At 39.6% G+C, this 19664-nt stretch overlaps 1 protein-coding gene across 1 annotated transcript in view; it reads right to left on the bottom strand.

The window, feature by feature from the left end:
- Window positions 1-16186, bottom strand: part of CDH7 (cadherin 7) — a 111449-nt gene extending 95263 nt beyond the window's left edge. The window contains exons 1-2 of the mRNA XM_045007063.1: window positions 15711-16186; window positions 6220-6613 (exon numbers count right to left, since the gene is read on the bottom strand). Of these exons, the coding sequence (XP_044862998.1) occupies window positions 6220-6429 (210 nt within the window). The 5' untranslated portion in view covers window positions 6430-6613; window positions 15711-16186. The remainder of the gene's footprint in view (window positions 1-6219; window positions 6614-15710) is intronic.
- Window positions 16187-19664: the final 3478 nt, after the last annotated feature.

The following is a 19664-nucleotide window of genomic DNA, read 5'->3' as shown; positions in this document are numbered from 1 at the left end:
GGCGAAAGAAATGTCCTGTACCCTAATAAATCTCCTCTCCTGGCCTCAAGGAGAAAAGGAAGGAGAGCACACTCTCCATCCCAGTAACCCTCTTTCACAGGCCTGACAGGGCTGGAAAAAAAACACTACCGTCTCCCATTTGGTCCTACAGAAAAGAGAGGAGACATTTGGACCATTCCATTCCCCTACCCATAGATTCCCTTTCCCAAATGTCACACTGCATGTATATACACTCTCTTAAATATACTGGCTCTATAGGCAGTGGGCTAATGGTCTTCTACCTACTCATTAGTCCACAGGATTCTGGCACGTTTCAGCCAGACAAGTAAGAGGCCTTTATCAGTAAGTGTTTATGAGACAGTGTAAATTGTAGGGGAAGAGATGTGGATTGATTATCTGGCTCCAATTAAGAACATTTAATAACCATATAGTATGAGCCTATTTGCCCAATCTCCCCTCCCAAAAACTGTAGATAGGGTAAGTGGGCCACCTGACCACCCCATTATAAAAAATAGGAGGAAGGAGAGGAGCGGGTGATTGTCCTCTGCACATGTCAGTACAGGAGATGGGACAAGTGGGATAGAATGATACAGGACTACACTTCAAAAGAAAATGTGAGTTGCATAAGAGTTCAGGCCTAATGGATGACAACTACTTACCACCATCTCATCCATGGTGGTTTCCACAGACCAGTTGTAAGATTAGGGCCCTAGTTTTTGAGTTCTTTGGGGAAGGGACAATGTCTACCATGTTGTACAGCATTTAGTTAAACAGGGCTCTGATCCTGATTGGGACTTTAGGACACAGCTGCAATATAAATTAATAATAATAATTACATTTATACATGTAATGTATTTGAAAATTGTGTCCGATTGTCTTTTTAACTTCAAGTAGTTAAGAGAAAGCACCAAGAGGCATCCTACGAATAAGCAAAATGGGGCTGGGAGCCAGCAAATCCTGAGTTCTTAAATCCTGCCACTTAAAAGTCCACAGGGATTTTTCTTCTTTTTCCTTTCTGCTCATTCATACCTATTTTCCTTTGTGTTTTGTTTGCAGAATCTTTCAGATCCTATTGAGATTGTATTAAAAAAGAATGGATCTCATTAAACATATTGCACATAACTGGAGATGGACAGCACCACTCCCATTGCTCCCAAATTTGGAAGATTTTAGAATCCAGATCTGGGTTTGGATCTGATTTTTACAGCTAGTGTCTCTCCCTAGACAAATGCTGATTAAATTAGTAAAGCCAGAAAGCAGACTATAAACTAGTACACTCTCGTTCACAGTCTTCTTCTCTTTTCCTGCTTTGTTTATGTTTGTTTGTTTGTTTGTTTGTCTGTTTGTTTGTTTGTTTGTTTAGACAGGCAAAAAATGGAAGAGGTTGCGGCTGAATGAGATCTGGTGTCATGCAATTTCTCACAATGCTCTTGAGGAGACTGAAATTCTTACCAGCATTTTATCCAAAAAAAAACAAAATGAAGAGAACATTAGGGTTACATGGTTAAGCAATCAAGAAAATAGAAAATTCCCAAGTTATCGTTGCACTCACAATTTTAACTCTGCCCCCCGTGCATATATGTTTCCACACAGACTTTAATTACATGATCACATATTGGTTCTCAAATAGTACAATACAATAGCATACAATTTTTCTACAGCTTTAGACACACATGCACAGAATTGTTTAGTACTGCGCACTATTATTTGTATGCCAAACAGGCTTCATTAAAGTAATTTATATGGAAAATACAGAGTAAGGCATTCTTACACAAAATACTGCAGAGTAATAGTAAACATTTGCCAACAAATATAACCACCTAAGTTTCCAGATAAATTGGCTTCAGAGTTGACTGGCTTATCCCCTACATTTCACCTCTGGTATGCATGAATGCTCAGCTCGATTTGCTAAATAATTTCGTATTCAGTTAGATTTGCTAAATAATTAACTGCTGCATCCCCTGAATTGTACCTGAGGTATGCTGTGCTGATGGATGGAAAGAAATTGTGCCATATATGGCTAAGCACCTTATCCTACTGGATATTAAGCACATCCCAGAAGCACTGAACATAATGCAGGATTGAGCCATTGTGAGGGGGTGTCCACCGCACACAAGGCCTGAAGTACTAAACAATTCTCTGCATGCCTGTATAAAGCAGTAGAAAAAATGCATGCTATTATATTGTATTACAGGGATCATCAACCTTTGGCACGAGGCCCATCAGGGAAATCTGCTGGCGGGCCAGAACGGTTTGTTTACCTGCAGCGTACGCAGGTTCGGCCAATTGCAGCTCCCACTGGCCACGGTTCACCTGCAGATGCTGCGGGTAAACAAACCGTCCCAGCATTCCAGCAGATTCCCCTGACAGGCCATGTGTCAAAGGTTGCCGATCCCTGTTATATTATTTGAGAACCAGTATGTGACCATGTAATCAAAATATGTGTGGAAACACATATGCACCAGGGGGCAGAATTAAAATTAACCTATAGGCTGCCACTGGAGCAAAGCCAGGTAGTGCTAAGACCTAATTTGCTGATGAAGTTCAACTGGGGGAGAAGGTGGGCCAGATTTATAAGGACACGAAGCTGGCAACGGCAAGGGGCTGCAGGGAGGTAGTCTGTCATCACTCCCTGGGAAAAGGGAGGTGTTGAGGCTACAGTGTCAGGTAGCCTGCAGTTAATCCCTGGAAGGAGGGAAAACCCAGAGAGGTGAGGGAGCCAGAAAATAGAGCTGAGAAGTAGGAAGGAGTCCAGGGGAAGAGCAACATGATCTGGGAGTGAGCAGGCCACCGTTGCTAGCGATAGGATCCCTGGACTGGAACCTGAAGTACCGAGCTGGCTCAGGTTCCCTACCAGCCACTGGGGAGGTGGCACCATCAGGGTAGTGCATGAGAAGACAGCCTAAGGCCATTGGTATGGAAAGTCTTTGATACCCCAGAAGGGGAAGACTATAATGACCTGGCCGGAGGGCCAAGCCATGAAGACAGAGTCACAGGGAATGTGAGATAAATGACAGGGTGTGTAGTGACTAGCACAGTGGGTGTCAGACCTGAGTGGAGCTAATCCCCAGATCCAGCCACAGGGAGGTGCACAGTGGTGAGTAGAGTGCCCCTGTGACAGACCTGAACCATTAAAATTCAAATCTTGGAGAGAAAAGAATGTATATAAACAGGTTAAGGGTCTCATTCTCTTCTGACTTGTAACAGTTTTAAATTGATGTACCTCCCCCAACAATAGTGAAGTTACACCTGATTTACACCAATGTGACAGAAGAAGCAGACCCTGTTTAATATAAAAGTATATTGATCTATGATGGCAGTGGAAATTGTTTAAGGATACAAGAATGCAATATTACAAAACACTCCATATATTCATCTAAAGTATAGAAAAACTATGATATTATATCATTTGAAAAAAATAGTATGAGTGAAATCCTGGCTCTATTGAAGTCAATGGGAATTTGACCATTGACTTCACTGGGGCTATGACTTCACCCTCTGTCATCAGGTACCTGATGTGTCAAAATGCATACAAAGAAGAGGACAAAATTAATGTTAAGCATGCATTTAACGTTGGCACTTTGTGACTTTGCATGATTTCCCATGCAACTCTAACGTCCTCTAACACTGCTTTTTAAACTGAAATGCCTAAGGCTTCTTAAAGAAAACGATAGGAAAACACATACCGTAATGTGGATCTATTTGTCTAAATGTTATTGAAACACTTTATCCCACACAGTTTCTGAAGGCTCCAGGAAGGTGTCTTGTCCTGTGCAGTTAGACCTGGACTGCACCTTGCAATGCATTTTGAACAAGGAGCTATGCACAGCTGAACTGTCCCAAGAGCAGAGCAGATTGAAATGTGACTTGAGTTTGGTCCTGTTGCCCCCTTGCTATCCCAACTATCCCAACACAGCTTGCTTCCCACTCTCCTAGAACACTGGGGTTCAAGGCACACCCAATCACCACTCCCACCTGTCCACTCACCAACCATTAGCATGGAGGTGGAAGCAGCAGCTCACCTGTGCCTGCTCACTCCACAATGTTACAGTAGCCCATACAGAAATGTAACTCTGCATTCCTTCACTCCCCTGCATGGAAGCATGGCTAAAGTCACAATCTGACCCATAGGAAGTCCACACTACAGATCCCCTTTCCTGTTAACATTATGATCTGTGCATCTTATCTTACAATATGCACAGCACGGGGTATTTTTCAGTAAAGCACTGTCTCTTTTCCACATGCAAATTTATGCCTGTATTTTCTGCATCTGCAAAATGATTTTCTGGTGCAAATATGAGTTCTGGTACCAGCAAATTATTTTGTGGATGAAAAAGAAAAATAGGCAGCATACAAATTGTACCTAGAAACAGAGAGCTCATACTGTAGTCCAACTTCTGAAAATGTACCCCTACATGAGAGAAGAGTGCCTTTGGAGGCCTGCCTCATTCACTATGCACCTTCAATAAATACCTCACTGTACCACTAAATTAGCCATTCACGTGTGGTGTGGATTTCTTTACCTGTGTATGGAACGGCTATAATGAGAACTCGATGCAAAATGTACTAAACATGTGCAAAATGTGAATTGTAATGGATTAAATCAAAACCAACTTTCTCTAAAACATCTGTAGATATTTTTCATCTAGGACTATTTCCAAGCCAAACTTCAACTTTCTACTACTAGTCAAAAGTGGCTGAATATTTAAACAGACCTACATCTTCAGACAGAGATCAAGCTGGAACAATTTCAACCTCAAAGGTTGAAACCCATAAATGACTGAAAATAGGGTATCAGAATGGAAACTCTTACATAACCTTAAATATAGCAGGCCTTTTCATGACTCCTATAATAAGAAATAACTGGAATCTGATCGTCTCATCATCTCTGATCCTAGTAGGTCTTTAATGGGCTCAACTGTGCAAGGTGCTTAGAACTCTGACCCCTCCCGACCACAGCACTTAAACATGTGCATAACTTTAAGCATAATAACCATCCCTCTTTTGATCTTTTTGGGGCTACTCATGTGGTTAAAGCACCTGGCAGGATCAAGGTGTACTCAACTTTGCAAACACTTAGACCATAAGTAATTTTGACATCACTGGGACGGATCACATATATACCAAAATTTCACATACCCAAGTGTTTGCATTTCACATACCCAAGTGTTTGCATTAGTAGGCTTTGAATTATTTTATCTGGACCCTGGATCTTATCGACTTCTTATAAACTTTTATAATTTTGCCAGAAATAATTATTATATTGTATTTTATGTTTGCTTTAATTTAGCCAAGAAACTAACTACTTCTATTAATGTGTATATATTTCTTAATAAGAAACTAGATTGTAAAATAGGAGAAAAATGTTTCTTTCAATAAACAATTACCAGAGATATTAAATAAAACCTAACCATTTCTCATTTGGAAAGGTACTGATCAAGCTATATTACATGCCACCACAAAACAGTGACTAAGCTTAGGCCCTGCTTCACAGCTGTGCTCAGTATGCAGCTAAAGGGGCTACAAAAGAGCCATTTGGGACTCCCTGATGCTGGAGGTTGTTTTATACTGGCCCAGTGCCCCCTTTAGTGTAGCCCAGCATTTGGATTGTGCTAAAGATTACTGGCCAGCTATGCTCTCAAAGTACCAGTATGCCAGTCAAAGAAGACCAGAGCATAGCAGCATTCCAGACACTCCCTCATTCTCCTAGTCACCACCTACAACCTGCCATTCTACCCTTTCACCATTGTCTTCAGTGATGCAGACCCCGATCTTAAGCCTGTAAGCAATATAGGGCAGAAACTCTGTTTTCTGTTTGCCTTTTTTCTTATTTCTTGTAAAGGACTACGTACAGTTATGTTGCTATATAGCTATGTAACAAATAAATGTCATATTGAGTGTAATGAGCATCTATTAATTTTATATGAATAATTAAAAATCATATTTGTGATAACAATGGTGAAATGCTTAGGTTAGCCTAATTCTTTTTTTAATAGCTACAATATATGGCCCTGGAAAAAAAACTCTGAGTGAGGAATCAAAGATACAGTGTATTGTTACTGTTTTTTGTATTTCCAACAATCTTTTTATTTAAAAAAAAAGTATTTTATCCTGGCCTACTCCTACCAAGTCAATAGAATGACAATTCAGAGTCATACTGTAAAAATGCATCAAGAAAACAAGCATCTTCACTTTCCAAATGCTGATCAAATCCCCTACCTTTCCTACATAGAGAGGGTCTGTACCCATGTATTCCTCCAGCACAAAGAATTGATTCCACACCCAGCTGCGCTTGGTTCTTGGCCTCCCTGATTGAAAGTAGGGCTTTGATCTGGACTTTGAGAGTTCTGCTTGATTCATCCCAGAAAGACACAGGAAAAGAGCTATTATCTGCAAAAAATGGCAGAACTCCACTTTGCCCAACTTCATCTTTTTTCCCCTGTGTAAGAAAAAACCTTGATAAGAGTGTGGGCGCAATTCCAGTTGGCTCAGTAGCTCTAGCCTCCGGCAGGGTGTCAGCTGGGAGTCCAGAGATAATAATTCGTGGAGTGTTCGATTGGAAGAGGTCACTACTGCTGAATAGCCTTCACCAGAGAAATGGTATAATAGGTACCTATCAGAGGAAAAGACAAGAACTATTGTCAGGAAGTTAAAAAACATACAATCACTTTCAGCTTTCACTTGCTGCATCTTATACTTTACTAAAACTTTGCTCATCATCGTTAGTAGTATTAACAGACTAGCTTATACAATAATGCTTTGACATTTTATACTGTCTTACTTTGATTATATTAATCTTGCTGGTTGATCTGTATCTTAATCATAAAATCATACAAAGTCTTATATTTTTCTGATGAACGTTCTCTTGATTTATGCAGTTTTCCTAATACAAACACCACAGTCTTTTCTCTTTCTCCCTCCTTCTAATTATTTTACATTTACTAGCTTTGATTTTTTTTCTTCTCTCTGTTACAGCTAATTTTACTTGTCATTATTAGGACATAAGAACAAAGCATCTAACAGCAGTGATTCATACCAATGGATAGGACATATGTTAGCTTAAATCTTTTGCATTTAGCAGGAAAGTGATAGAAAGTAGTATAAGGTGACTCAGAACAACTTGATTGATTCTGAGTCACAGTACACCAGATGTTTTGATGTGTTCTGATTTGAATCTGATCAGCTAAAAAGCCAGGAGTTTCCCCATTCATTTTTTCCCATTTCAAAACTAAGTGTCAGATATGATATGAAGCATGTTACACAACTATTTATAGCTTCAAAAAGGTCAGAAAATAATTTGATTTTATATGTTCAATGCAATGTTGTTGTGAGGCTGAATGATTCTTATGTAGTAACACAAACAAACATTTTCTTATATTGTATGTTCTCTGTTTCACTTTCAAAATTCTGGTTATTCAGGAGCTGGCAGAATTTACTAGGAGAGATGACCAATCCCAACAAAATGCCTCAAAATAGCATGGGAAATTTACCAAAACATTCTCTGTCCGCTTGCATTTATTAAATCTGTTTTTATCTATCAAATAAATATATCATTATAATGCAAAATGATTATTTTCCCAAAATTTTTAACCTAAATAATTAAATAAAAATAGAGTTATTTGAGAGGGCCAAAAGTAGGTCTTACATTGCAGATATATCATCTGACTGCTTTAACTCTATGTAAGCAATGTTTCCTCCTGCAGTAAGGATTTCTGCTCCTTATCAGGCCAACGTGTCAGGCAGTCAAGATGCATTAGAAATGTGTCAAATATAAAAGGGCAAATGAGGATGAAGTTAAAATGGTTACCAAGTAATTCATACAGAGTGAAATACTGTGATCTAGGAAGCCCTGGAAGAAAAAAAGAGTTAATCTTTTGCATGTTTTACTTAACTGAGTGGACTAGCGATTACACATTAAATGTTTTAAGTACATTATTTTATTACTAACCCTCTTTATTAGAACTGAGTGAAATACAGTTTCTGATAGTTGTGCACAGTATCCACAGTATCCAGAGGTTTGGTTTTTTCAGCTGTGCAATTTCTATATATCTCCCAAAGGTAGCTAGAGGGCAAAATACCAAAACAAATAAAAAGCCCTTCTGATTACAGTCTGTATTTAATGCCTTTTTATAGTAATCCCTTATGGGTACTGCCTTGCAACAGAAAGGCTCTACTTAGAGACTGGTGGGATAAACCACAAACCCACTAAGCATGTTCACTAAGCAGCAGTAATTTGAAAGCTCCATATGTAAAGAACTAGTGCCTTGCTACAGGCAGTGAAGAAAATAAGCAACCTATTATCTCATGACCCTGATTTCTAAATGCTACAATTCTGAAGCATCTCTGGAACATGGAAGATTCCCTTTGCAGTGGGACTAACATAAAGGTGCTAGTTTCAGCTAACTGGTGTATGAATTATTTATTATATGTTTGAATGATTACTTCTGAACAGCCATAGCTCAACTTTGATGTGAGCCTTAAATTAAGACAATAATGTGATTAAAAAAAACACAACCAGCAAAAATAATAGCATGAGAATGCAGGAGAGGATTTGTTCGCGGAATGACATGTTTCTCACTCCACCACTCAGTTCAGTTAAGAGATGGTTCTCCAGAAAAGTGCTGTTCATACCAGCAATTGTAAATGCACCCTTAAAGTACCAATCAACATCTCTGTTACACGTTAGTTGCAGACATCTGATATTGATAAACTCTCTGTTTATTTCAAAGAGGCAGCACACTAATATCTATCAGAGATAAAAATATGAAATGGGTTTTCATTAAAAATGTCAGTAAAACATTTATAGTATGTTAGAGTCTCTCTACAGAACACTCTGAAATGTCTTGCTCTGAACAGAAATTTAAAACCTAGTATTTCTGTAACCTTTATCTTGAACATTTTCTGATCCCTGTTCTTTTACACCTGAAGAAAAGTATGAAAACCACCATATGGAGTGCTATCCTTGTTGTCCCTAGCCACACATCACAGCATGGAACTGAAAACTCACCCAAAATACCAGCCGAAATACAGTCCATATCCTAGAGAGCACAATCTGATAAAAAGCAGAATATACAATACTCATGTACTTTGGAAGAAATCATTCCTTTCCCATTCTCAAATAGTTTTATCACACTGTCTCATTGTTCCAATTACTTTTATTATTACACCTCTACGTCGATATAACACTGTTCTTGGGACCCAAAAAATCTTACTGCGTTATAGGTGAAACCGTGTTATATTGAACTTGCTTTGATCCACCGGAGTGCGCAGCTCCCCCCCCCCCCGCAGCACTGCTTTACTGTGTTATATCCAAATTCATGTTATATCAGGTGGTGTTCCATCAAGGTAGCAGTGTACTTTTATTCAGATAAATGGCAACACACTTTTTCCAATGGATATTTTATTCCTCTAACTATTAATATATGTTATTTTATCTGAACTAATTCTTTGAGGGGCGGGGGGGTTCAGTCCTTCCAGCATGTTTAATAGTTCAACATGATAATTCCTTTAAAAAAATCAATATCCAGTGCATAATATTCTTTGCTTCCTGGAAGAACAGACAATTATTTATTAAAATGATTTTCATTTTCACTCTCATTAATAGCTCTATGTATGCACAGATATACAATACAGTATATTCATATATATCGTATCTTATATTCTCTCTCTCACTGTATGTATATAGACTAATATGCATATGGGGAATAACTATCTCTTCTGGATCATCTGCTGCATCTATACAGAATATCATTTTGATAGCGCCAAAAGGTAAACTGCAAGGCTTTTTTTCCTGCCAAGGCATAAATGTAGGCTTCTGTGCTTCACTCGAAGCAACTAACATTGAAAGCATTGTATGGAATGCAGCTCTGGCCTCTGATTTAAGTGTCATTTGTGTCATCTGCTGCTGAAGGACTGGGTACCAAGTGAAGGAGAAACTGATTCTCAATTATTGTCTATCTTGTTTTAAAATGTTCTTGTTTTGAATAAGGTTGTCCACACAGTATGCTGGGTGGGTGCTAAGGGAGACATTATATGAAGATTCAACTAATGTAAGTTAAACATCTAAGCACCTAATTACACCTTCAGAAAAGGTACAGTAGTCAGACATCCAAATGATGTAGGTTGTATCCACACAAGGTTTGGGGTGCAAACCTGTGTCCTCAAATTGTGAGTGCAGAAAAGCAGGTCAGTTTTTAAATGTCAGGGTGTGAAATAACTTGGGATTGTATATGTTTTTAAATCACTGCAGTTCATTTTCAGTGAGAGCTCAGCTTTGTAATTTACTTTGTGCAAAGCTCCCTCGTCTGCCAAAAGTGCCAAACATCAGTAAAAACAATCAAACTGTAATTCAAGGGATAAATCCTATAATCTAAGGGAGTATATTCTGTGACCGGGTCTTTAATATTTCTGTTTGCTACTGGCATATCTCACAACAGCTGAAATGTGTGCTTTATGGAATGAGCCTGAAGAATCAGAAAAAATCCATAAGGAGTGACCATTGAACATTTACTGTATATTGTTTGTGTTCTCACACAGACATTTAGCTGGTTGATCTGTAAAACATCATGGCATAAAAAAAATCACAGGTCTAAAGGAATCTTGCTACTGAGATTTTAACTGCATTTGAGCTAAACTCTACAAGCAAAGGAGTTTCAGTGAACACTTTTTAAACTGAGAAATGATATGCTTTTATTTTGCAAGCACAATCTGATGGTGTCAGAGTGAATATTGTACATTGTTTCAGAAGGGCAATGCTGACTGGAAGAAAAGAGCCAGCTCCTGGGTCCTTAGCTGTTCTAAACTGGCAAAGACCTTTAACTTCGAAGCAACAAGGCCAATTTAAACCAATTTATATCTGGCTCAATATTTTGTTTCAGTTGCTAATGTCTGTACCAGTAATAAAACTTTTTCTTGTTGTTTGTGGCTAGGGTTGAGCCTACTTCTTCCTCTTACCTTTTTGAGATATCCAGGTATAAGTTCTTCCTTTCCCTGCTTTCCCCAAGCCCCAGGCCATTCAATAGAAGATCCTCGGTTCCTCCCACCACCTCCTCTGTTTTAAAGAGAAAATCTAGCTCATTATTTTCATAGGCCTACACTCACACATTGCTACTACTGTCTCGCTGCCAGTTAAGTCCATGAACCATGTTGCTCCTTCTATCCCACCTACTCAGCCCCACCCTAACTTCCTTGCCTTTCACACCCCAATACTTCTAGGCTGGGAAATGACTAAAAGCTTTTCTAATCCTACATTTTTACACATGACAGTGTAATAGTCTCCCAGCCAACTCATGACAATTTTTTATGTGTGTAACTGAAGAGTTTTACCGGTTCTAACTACTTTTCCTTCCCCACATCTATTATCCTTTCTTTAAATGGCTTTCACTTCTCAATACCATGGCAATACACAGGAGTTAACTCTGATCTTCACTGTCTCTGGAAACATCCCTGAAGTGGGACCCAGACAATATTATCCAGTAAATGATGCCCCAGATGGGTCAATAGTGCAAAGTTATCCCTTAATTTTCTCATTACAGGTCAGTCACTCAATAAAGCAACACCGTCTGTGCTGAGATAATTGTAGAATTGACTATTGCCACTGTAACTCGAACCATGATCCCTTGAATACAGTGGAATCAGCAGGTTATCCCCTTGATAGCTGAGCTACTACAACTGAAATATTTATGTTTTGACATTCTATTTTACAATGCCACTTGGAAATGGTACCATTTTCTGTGCAAAATAAAACTCCCTTTTAGTGACTGCGGGCTCTAAAGCGTGTCACACGTGGCTTTCCTATCACAGGAGTCTCTTTTACATTAAAAAACATTAAATCCATGCTTGTTTAGACAACTACAGGTGAAGATATGAGAACAAATCTAGATAATTATAGTATACATTGCAACTGCTGGCTTTACCTTTCTTCTCAAAAAAAGAGAGCTCCTTTGAGCAAGTGAGGTTCTACAACTCAAGCCAGCATGATCAAACCCATTAACTCCCTGTGCCAGATGACATTACAACTACAGACCACAACCTCCTGCTGCTAACTGGCCTAAATATTCACATGGGAGCACTGTAAATGGAGTGCGCATCCTGTAGTCTGCATCTGGTTATCAAGTAAGAAACTAACACTGCTCTAAACATATGGCACTGTTACACAAAACTAGCTCCAGTACTCTCTGACTCTGGTGAAAAGATTTGGCAAGACAACAGAAAAACAATGGGCAGTCTTTAATAAATAACATAGTCTCGCATAATGTACACAGAAAGCAAAGTGATTGTTATTCAGTCTTCCATGGTATTCTGGAGTTGATTATGTGACATTGTATGGCTGAAATGCTATATTTTTAAAGCATACTTTAAAAAAGTCTGTCATTTTCTCCATATGCAAGTTCTTTGTAGCCTCCCAATTTGCTTATATTAAACTGTTCTTGAAAAGGATCATGCTAACTTGATCAGTTATGTAGATATCTGAAAATAAATGTTTAACAGTATTTTTACAGTTGTAACTATACAGCACAAATAGTTAAATTTCAGCAATGGCCTTAGTTTGATTTTTGCATTCTCAGTTAGTTTGTAGAATTTCATACAATACCTAGGGGAAGAAATTACTTTGTGGTATTTCCCTGTAGAACCACTAAATCCCCAGAGGAGGCACTCCTATATTACTTCTTATGGTTAAGCTTGCTGTGACAGACAGGGATTGAGGGAATCATCACATATCTTATGCACCCTCCCTCAGTTAGAATTAACTGATCCTTTATTGCCAGGAGAAAGTAATACCCAGTAGTGACATGAAAGCAGACATCAACAAATTGTATGTGATCAACTAAGGCAAATTAGATGGCTAAGGAGTTGGATCCATTGAAAATGGTATCAGAATATCAGGTTTAGAAATAGCCAGTGAAATGAAAAATGAAAACTTATTAGCCAACACCGCACTCATAAACTAGCTCCTAAGTAGCAAATTTAGCCCCAAATCACTTCAAGTTGAAAATACTCAACTCACAATTTTCTATACACAGAGGATGCAATGTGTGTGTTGAGAACCCTGAGCAATGCTTGTTTAATAAATAAGGACTTTGGCTCAGGGTAAAGTAACATGGAGTTTTTTGAATATATATTAATGAAGATTTCCTCAAATCTTTACTGCCTGACTGCTAACAAGATTAAACAGAGAGAGATGCACACAACATATACATAAAAAGTTGCAATGTATTGAGCATATATGTGAAGGATAAACAGAAGCCTACACTGAAGCTGCATCACTTTCTGTTCATAGGACATTACAGTCAATTCAAGGATAAATTGTAGTTATACAGATGCTTTACATTTACCCTTTTATACAGAAGGATAAAAGCACTTTGCTATTAAATCAATAAAAGTAAACTTAAAAGAGTTGTGAGGCTATCAGCTGATTGTTAATACAGTCCTAATGACCTATAGCAACCCTTAATTACAATAATATCTCACATTATAAGGGCACAATGCCCTCTGATTAAAACTGCAAAGCTTAATGGCTTTTTTTTTCTTCAAGAAAATGGTCTGCTTTACTGATTATTGTTTTGTTTTTTTCTTCACATTAACTGACACATGTTTCCAAGGTATGCAGTATTGTTTAGCCGCGTTAGTCCCAGGATATTAGAGAGACGAGGTGGGTAAAGGAATATCTTTTATAGGTGAGAGAGACAAGCTTTCCAGCTTACAGACTTCTTGACCTGAAGAAGAGCTCTGTGTAATCTCAAAACCTTGTCTTTCTCACCAACAGGAACAGGTCCAATCAAAGAACACTTCCAATGTACAGTACTAGATCAGACTATTGACTCTGATATTTACCTAACACTATTAGAAGTTTGTGTCTGTTAAGTTCTCAAACCAAAGATAACATATTTTTTTTAATATAAGAAGTTGTCAGAGTCATCTCTTAGCTCTTTTTCTGTTCTCCCCCTTGCCGTGGGCTTTGTTTGTTTGTTTGTTTGCTTGTTTAAATTTTTTTTTCATCTTTTTCACTGTTCCAAAAAACACAAAAGGTTGTCTCGATTAGATGCCCTGGTAGTTGCAAGCTGGAAGGGCTAAAAAGTCTAGACAAGGACTTTCAACAAGAAGTCACATTTGGGCCCTAGCTGAATATTTCAAAGGTAATAACAGCACAGTCAAACCATGATAGTTTTAATGAGGCATGGCCAGATTATTTCTAAACAGCCTAAGTACACTGCTGTCATTTATTAAACTGTTTTAATGTTGCTGACAGCATGCCAGCATGATCTTTCCTAACTAATTTTTACCTGCTGTATCCTCAAAACCCTTATTCTAGGCAGCAGTTAAAGCAAGTTATAGTTACACAACTTTTCTGGAATTAATGTAATCTGTCAATCTTGGTACTTAAATGACCCTCATCACCTAACCTGGCTCTCATTAATGACCATGCAATAAAATATCTTGTCATGCTAACTTCAAAGCATTTGGCAAAGAGAAAAAAAGTATTAATCATAATAAAGTCTGAGAAAAGTAAATTGTCTACTCCTCATTACCAAACTGAGGTGCTTCTAGAGATTGGCATTCAAGACAGTTTAGCTATAGGATTGGGGGGGTTGGTTGTTTGCTTATTTTTTTCCCCTTCCCTGAGAACAAATTTATTTTCTACATGTTTTATGATTACCCATTTTGATTTGAAAAATGGCAGGGCAGTACGTCTTGTGAGAGGGACTATAAAGTATACTCTGCCCTTGCAAGTCTCTGCTTTGACTTGAGAAGTTATCAATCAAACAGAAGATTTTTTTCTTTTCAATGGAAACGGATTAAAGTATCGACATTTCAATTAGCAAAATCAGAAAGCCTCAGTGGCATTAACCGCCCCCCAAAAAAGCAACCCTCCCTGTATCACCAGGGAAGTCAACCATAACATAACTCTGACTCACCTGAACTACATCATCTTTTGAAAGCACAGGGGTAATAACTGATCTTTAGGGACGGGGTAAAAAGCCATTTTCTCCGTTTATCAACTTGAAGCCTGAGGATCCAGACCATGAAACACTTACCAGCAATGCATATACTATGCTCCAAGAAAGCAGGACGTGCTAGTATGTGTATGGATGGGAGGGGGGTCAGTATTAAACACTCAAGCACTGCAGAGCTAACCTTACCAGCTGAATACTAATTAAAGAAATAAGCCTTTCTCATTTCCACATTTCCAAACCTGATGCTGGATTTTGGGTGCAACAAAGAGAGCCACTTGAGTTTTGCATCAGTTAATGAGAAAAGACCTGCTCCTTCCTAAATGTTGCAGAAGTATTTATTTTTCTCCCTTTTGTCTGCGTGACATACGTGCAGAGACAGGGCAACTATCTTGCTATTTTCTTTTTGAAATCGTGATTACAGTTCTCGACGATTTCTGCTGTCACATCTAGTGTCTGTATTTCTGATGGCTTTTCCAAACCGCACTGATCTCTCTCTCTCGCTCTCAGCTCAGGCTATTTGCATATAGTCTCTTTCCAAATACACAGACCGGAGAACACAGCGAAAAGGAAACTTCTGAAGGCGAACAGCGCTAAGCCACCTCCTGACTCTGCAGATCAGCACCATCTGACTTTGGACTGGGAACAGTTTGGCGAGGGAGAACGAGCGGATAAAATCAGAGACAAATACCGTCCCTGCAACTCCTCAGGCTCCCCGCCCCGCGAAAACACCCGCACCCCGTCTGAGCCGGCACTTACCTGCCTCCTCTTCCCCTGGATCGGCTGCTGCAGTGAGGCTTTTAATCCAAACGGCTGGGGGCGGCTCGCCAGCGAAGCGCTCGCTGGATGCTCTCGCACATGTGCCCGGCCCGGGCGGCTGCTAGCTCCACGGGAGAGAACTTGCGCGGCCAGCCGAGTCTGTCTGCGCGTCGGGCAGCTCCAGCGCGGGGGGCTCCCCGGCCTCCAATCACACCCGGCAGCGCCGCCGGGGACTCCTCCCGGAGCGAGAGCCTCCACCTCCAAGCTCCCGCGTTTGACGTAGCGGAGCCCCCTTGTCCGCGGCGGCGAGGAGCGCGCTCCTTCCCCGTGCCAAGCGCGGCTCAGACTGGGCGCGGAGCTGGCGGGGGGAAGAGGAGCACGGGGCGGGGGCAGAGGGGGGCGATGGATGCGCTTGTGGCTGGAGGATGTCCCCGCTCAGCGGCTGGAGCCTGCTGAGGCACTGAGACTTCGCCTCCCTCCCGGAGACCCACTGGCGGCTACTGGAAAGGAATCCAAAGAAGAAGCCGTCCCCCCCATCCCCACAACCCCCCCCCGCTCCCCGCTCCTCCTCCTTGACAGGCTCTACAGATGGAGTCCTTTGGAGAAAAATCAGGAGCAGGGCTTAAAGGGGGTGGGGCTGGAGCCAGGCGATCTCGGGGTGAGCTATTTGCATTTGAAAGCTTGGAGCTGGAGGAGAGAGTTTAAGATTTTTTTTTTGAAGCTTGTCATAGGAGCCGTGATCAATCGAGCTCCTGAGGCATGAAGGCAAAGTCATCAAACTAATCAGAACTTCGGGCTTCTGAGTGGTGCCCTTTCAATCTCCTCTCAGCCTGTCCCACTTCCACTTCTCCGTGCTTGGAGAAAGCCTCCCCTCCTCCCGCGCTCGGGGGGGGAAACTTCGCTTCGGTGTGAGCGGCTCCCCGTGTGAAACAGGCACCTGAGCAAAGGCGGGGGGCCGGGGAGGGGGGCGCCTCGCAGCCAGCTGCTGCTGCTCGGGCGAGGAGCGGCTTAGGAGACAGTAGGGGGACGCTTAATGATCTGAAGAGATTCTCTCCTTCAAGGGTCTCTCCTTGGATGAGGAGGGCGCCAGGCTTTTAACAGGGTGGCGGGGTGTTGCGGCTTTGACAGCCTAATTACACCGCGCTGCCAGCGCCTTGGGTTCAAAGAACTTAAATACAGAGGGAAGGTTTGGAGCGGGCTTAGGCTGTCATTGCGATCCCATTAGGATCCTAGAACTGTGGCTGCCTTAGCCTATAAAGTGCAACTGCCCCTCCTACCCACCGCAGGTTTCCGGAACCAGAAGGGCTCATCATAAACCACATGGTGGAAATAGAAGATTGAGTAAATGGCAGTGTTTCAGTGCTGAAGCTGTATGTACTGGAAGGAGAAGGAAACAGTGTCACACACACACATACATCTAAAATGTACACACACGTTCTAAATCTCACAGCTCACAAGAATGTAAGATATGAATCGCTGACTTACTGTATTTGGTTAATCTTTGAAAGCAGAAGTACAACTTAGTTTCATTTCAACATTCTTTAAACATTTTCCTCCTGCAATAAAACAGGGAAAACCATTTAAGTGATATTACCAAAAAGTCAGAATGCTTCCTTATATAAATGGCACAGGGTACAAATGATGTAGTAGGTTGACATTTTCCTTAGATTCAGAATATTTTTAACACCAACTGCTTTTAGAACAGTGAATCATATCAAGGGCAACTGTTTGAACTAGGCCTGAGCCTATGTTGTCTTTTGATTTATAGCCTTTTTCTTGAAAGCCTTCTTGAACTTTCAAAGAGCAAAAAAAAAGTGTAGTTTTTTTTAATTACATGTTGCTCTCTGATAGATCATACTGTGAAGTATGGCACTATTTATAACAAAATACCTTTAGAGTAGAGTTATTTGCTTATTTTTACAAATAGGTGGCTATTTTAAAGTACTATATTAAATAGTGTAAATCTTTGGATTTGTTTGCAGTTTGCAATAACTAAATTACAAACACAAATGTTTTAATAAATGCAAAATGGAACAGTTGCTGTGGCAGTATGCGTGTCTTGTCGATTAGCTTCATTTTTAGGCATGTGTTTTCTGAAGTCATCCTTCTAGAAGAGATAGGCAATACAGCATCATAGCATTTGTGAATTGTGGGAGAAGTGGTTTAAAGATGTAACTAGAAGCAATCTGCATTCTGTAACCTACATAGCTCCCGAGTACACAGTCATATTCTAATAGGATAAATTGAAGCAAGAAAACCCTGGTACATAACTGTACAGAACTATTCAAAATTTGTCCAGGATTGCAATAAGGGATATTTTAATGCATCTTCATGATTAAGGGGAATCAGGGAGGTTGGCACTGATCTAAAAAAACAAGGTTCAAGAACAGAATATTGTTTTAATCTTCAAAAACAATAAATTCCTGGGATTGCTTCCTGTCACATTTTATGAGATTTAATCAGAATTTGAATTCTTATATTTTCATACTTAATTTGATAGCCACAACTACACTGATGAAAATATGTTTTAAAAATAATCTTTCATTTTTGAACATGGGACAAGGAGGGGAGGTGAAACAGTAGGAGGGAACTAGTATTATACATTTTAACTGAAAGCAACAAGCTTTGTCCTGTTGAGACTCATAGTGTGGGCTAATTAATTATCTGATAATTTTAAACTATCCATGAAACAAGGGCTCTTTCACCTTTATTTTGATTCTGATATACTATTGAGGCAGAATACTAATACTCAGTATTAGCCAAGTTAAAAGCTTTCAATGTCTTAAAAAGTTTAAAGGCACACTGTCAAGTATATTGTGCCAAAGATCTACACTCTGTAAATCAAAACATGAATTAATAAATGGAAATGGAATAAATGGAAATAGTTATATATTTTAAAAACAAATTATAATGAAAATAGGCATTTTTTTCTTTTGTGTTAATTTTTACATTCCCAAATTGAAATTAAACGTATTTAATCAATTGATTTACATGGGAGCAAAACTGAGCCCAGTGACTCCAAAAACAAAAATGAAATTGACTGCCCAGGCCAGTTTAGTTTCACTGCACAAACTGAATAAAATATAAAATAGTAAATTATTCTTATTCAGTTTTAGAAATCTAGTCTTATTAGTAACACAAGCAAATATTTTAAAATATATATATAAATATTCTTCACTGACCTATTGATGAGTTTTTGATAGCGAGGCAGGCTATATCCAACACATTGGCTAGTTGAGTTTGGCTGTCGCCTACACTTCTAGTGATTTTGTCTTTCTTTTTACATGTTTTCTATGGAGTGTATTGATTGTGAGAGGTATGGGCCTCAGTTTGTCAGAAAAACAGGTGTGGCAGGGGGAGCAGCAACATAGGCTGGATCACCCTATGAATATACTTTGGCTACAGCCTGAAGGAACCACTCCTAGGTGTGAGAAAATACCTTGATCACCATGTCCTTTTACTTCTTGATCTGTCTACTAAGACTTCAAATGGGGATGCCTTTTTTTCTTTCATACCAGTTGTAATGGATGATTTTTATGCTGCAGACATTTGGTCTGAACTGAGATCACAAACTCATTTCACATAGACTCTCAAACAGCCATCAAATGGTAACAACTTTTGGCCATTGCTGCTCAGGGCTGGTTCTGAACTGATGATACAGACATAAAAAGTTCTAAACCACATTACCAGTCCCCTAAGCTGTCCAGTCTCCCAACACTGTTATTTATATCCATACTCAAAAGTATGTGCTTTAAAAAGCAATGACTAGATGCTGCTAGTGTTAGCTCAGTAACTGTAGGCAAAAATAACAGTCATTATGTGTTCAGCAACAGCTTGCACAGTGCCTTGGATATTAGAATATATTACACTCAGAGACATAATGTTAACTTTCCCTTAGTATTCCCGAAAGTAGAAGAGTCTACTGTTTAACATTTCATCTGAAGGATAGCACCT

This window comes from Mauremys mutica, chromosome 2 (genome assembly GCF_020497125.1).
Source record: "Mauremys mutica isolate MM-2020 ecotype Southern chromosome 2, ASM2049712v1, whole genome shotgun sequence".
NCBI lineage: Eukaryota > Metazoa > Chordata > Testudines > Geoemydidae > Mauremys > Mauremys mutica.
This window is presented reverse-complemented; position numbering and strand designations above follow the sequence as displayed.